Source organism: Vigna radiata, chromosome 3, assembly GCF_000741045.1.
Source record: "Vigna radiata var. radiata cultivar VC1973A chromosome 3, Vradiata_ver6, whole genome shotgun sequence".
NCBI lineage: Eukaryota > Viridiplantae > Streptophyta > Magnoliopsida > Fabales > Fabaceae > Vigna > Vigna radiata.
This window is the reverse complement of record NC_028353.1, coordinates 5,816,351-5,819,422: the sequence shown is the minus strand read 5'-3', so window position 1 is coordinate 5,819,422 and position 3,072 is coordinate 5,816,351. Positions and strand designations below refer to the sequence as shown.

The 3,072-nt window shown below is 36.4% G+C and overlaps 1 protein-coding gene across 1 annotated transcript; it reads right to left on the bottom strand.

Annotated features, from left to right (window-relative positions):
* Positions 1-1,201: 1,201 nt before the first annotated feature.
* Positions 1,202-2,316, bottom strand: LOC106757499 (ethylene-responsive transcription factor ERF024). The gene has a single exon (XM_014640171.2). The coding sequence runs from the start codon at positions 1,990-1,992 to the stop codon at positions 1,411-1,413; it is 582 nt and encodes a 193-aa protein (XP_014495657.1). The 5' UTR covers positions 1,993-2,316; the 3' UTR covers positions 1,202-1,410.
* Between the last annotated feature and the right edge of the window lie 756 nt (positions 2,317-3,072).

Here is a 3,072-nt window from a genome sequence, read left to right as displayed (position 1 = left end):
TCCATTATGTTTTTCTTTATGCATATTAAATGATGGTTTTCAGTCTCTGTGAATCTGTCAAAATTAAAATGAAAATCAACAGTTACAAATATATTAGTCATGCCTCCTTAAGAAATATTTAATATACACTCTTTTTGTACTTTTTTTCTATCTGTTTTTATTTCCTCTCATTTCTCACATGGTATCTTTATCATCACTCTTTTGCAAGAACTGCAGCGTGTTTCTTTTGATACTACTTGAATTTGGTGCGCTTCAAAGACATGCACAAACATATAGTCAAACATTTTAATATATACACGTATGGAATTACACGCATGCATGACTTAAGAACCAATACCTATCAAGGGAAGGTGAGATGTCATTAATGTCACAAAAATATGCTCAATACTATGTGTTTTGTACGTTCAATAAAACTATATGGAATAGAATTATATATTATTCTTTTACATATATAATTTTAATCTATACCTTTTTATACCATTCATTTTATTTGACACATGTCTTTGTCTCCTTTTGGTGCCTTTATTGCAATTTCGTATCTGCATAAAAACTTGTCTTTCTCCTTTAAAAACACCAATTTCTTGAGAATGAAACGTCAACAAAAGGGACATTAAGGTGGGCCACAATTAGATGCTTGAGTTTGAAACAGCCTCCAAGAAGCTAAATTTTGCCTACATTATTCTTGTAACCTCAATAAAATAGTAGGCTGAAACATGATTATGATACCAGCACTCATTAATTCCCTCAAGTAATAATCAATTCTGAATGATTAAGCCTTCCTACCACTTGCCTCCTTTTCTTTACCAAACTAGCTACGATATCTGGTTTCTCATTTTTCCTGTTCATTCCTATTTTGATCAAATTCCCAAAGAGAATGAAGTAAGTATAGGGAAACACCAAAACCTTACAATGCATTAATTTTCGAATTTCTTCTCTTTCAAACGAAGTTTCTTACTAGTAGCAACCTACGACTAGGTTTTAAGAAATTGATTAGAATTAGTTCTATTTGAAGTGAGGGATAGACATTTAATTATGGTTTGCAAGAAACCTAAGTTAAGCAAATTCCTTAAATCTACGAGAAAGAGCACCTGCAAATACACCAACTGAGAATTAAGATATATAACATATCAATAGCAGAAAGAGAAAAAATAGATTATTTAATTAACATGTTACATAAACATTACATATAAATAGATTCGAGGTGAAACAGCAGCAAACCTCAGTACTGTACACAAGGAAAAAAAAAAGAAAAACGAAATGGAAAGAGACTAAGAAAGATACACTTTCCACACACTAACTTTCCTGGTGTCTAAGCAAAGACTGGATATAAGGCTTCTCCCATAATTGATTATTAGATCTTACTTAACTTTCCTTATTATGATTTTTGCATTATTGATGGATAGTAGCTAACTAGTAAGGGAAGCCCCAGAGATTAGGATTTTCATCCATGTAGTCATAATCTGTAGCAGAAAAATTGTCAAAACGAGGAGGGCTGAGTAGCATTCCTTCAGCCATGTTGACCAGAATATTCGGCATGTCAAAGATCAAGTCCTCATCGACAAAGTGGTTTAAGCTTCCCCCTGAAAACTCTTCTTGTGCCATTGAAACCGAAACATTCCCTCCTCGGCTTCCTTCACTCAGTGCATCATTAGCTGCTCCGACGGCGGCTGCAGCACTGGCCGCAGCCATCTGAATGTCACGAGCAGCGGATGAAGCAGGAACGGGAAGAGAAGAGGCGGAGTCAGGGAAGTTGAGTTCGGCATCCTTCCCCTTAAGAGCAAGCGCTGCCACGTCATAGGCAATAGCCGCCATTTCAGGGGTGGCAAATGTCCCTAACCAAATCCTGTTAGGTTTTCTGGGCTCACGGATTTCAGAAACCCATTTTCCACTGCTCCTACGCCTCACTCCGCGGTACACAGGGTGGCGCCCTGTGTTACCGTTAGAGGCTCCGGTGCTTGATGCAGCACATGTGGTACTGTTGGTGGAACGCATGGTGGTGATGTTGTAAGGGATATCTGAGGTGAAGGTGGAAGAAGTTGGATGATGGCAGTTGACAGTTGAGGGGAGCCATTTATTGTGGTTAGAATTGCTATGGCTGGAGAAGGAGTTCTGAGATGGAAGTGCAAACCAGTTGTCGATGAACTACGGTGTGTGAAGGATTAGGGTGTAAGCCAGCTTGGTGATGTTGGATAACTGGGTTGGAGTTGGAGAGCGTTTTAGCAAAATTATAAAATAAAAATCAAAATCAAAAGGGTATTAGCTGCTTGCAGCTCCTCCTTAAAACCACGTCAAAATTATCAACAGTGATATTGCACTTCGTCTGTCAATCGATATATATGCACATCACTAACCACCATTCTTCGTTTTTTTCAACAGGGATTTTGATATCTTGGAGAGAACGTAAAATTCCATCTTATTACTATTATTCTATAACACAATATAAGACTGCTGACGTGGATTTTTCAGTGGCTATATTTTATCAGACCCCTCCTCCTGCTACTGCATTGGTATCAGAATTTGGTAGGGTTTATCGAACAAGTTTTACCGTTTTACTATGCTATATTATGTATGCTGCCATTTGTATGTGTATTAAATAGGTTCCAAACGCATGAAAGAACTATCAGACTGGATCATATAGACTCGTGAAATCATTAAGAAGTGTGATGCTATTGAAAATTTTAGGGATACATCTGAAGGAAGTAACTGATAAATACACTAATCTTTTCTTTGCATTTATCTCTTTCCTATCAGAAAGTTGAAACTTTCAGTCAAGAATAAGAGATGAAAATACTCTCAACTCACAGTTAGAAATCCAACAAGGCTTTTATTCCCACACATAATATTTAGCAAAGTTTCAGAGAAAATGATAAATATTGTCGGATTTCATTAAAAATAGCTTAATAAAATATCATTTAACTGATATTGCAAATGAATATTCTTAAGCTGCTTCTGCCTATGTCTTTAGCTTGGTCAATTGATGAGCTGCTTAAACAAAATAATTAGCTCTTATTTAATCACTAGTTTTGACAACTATCACCTATCATTACATTCATTCAACGCTGAAACTTGAAG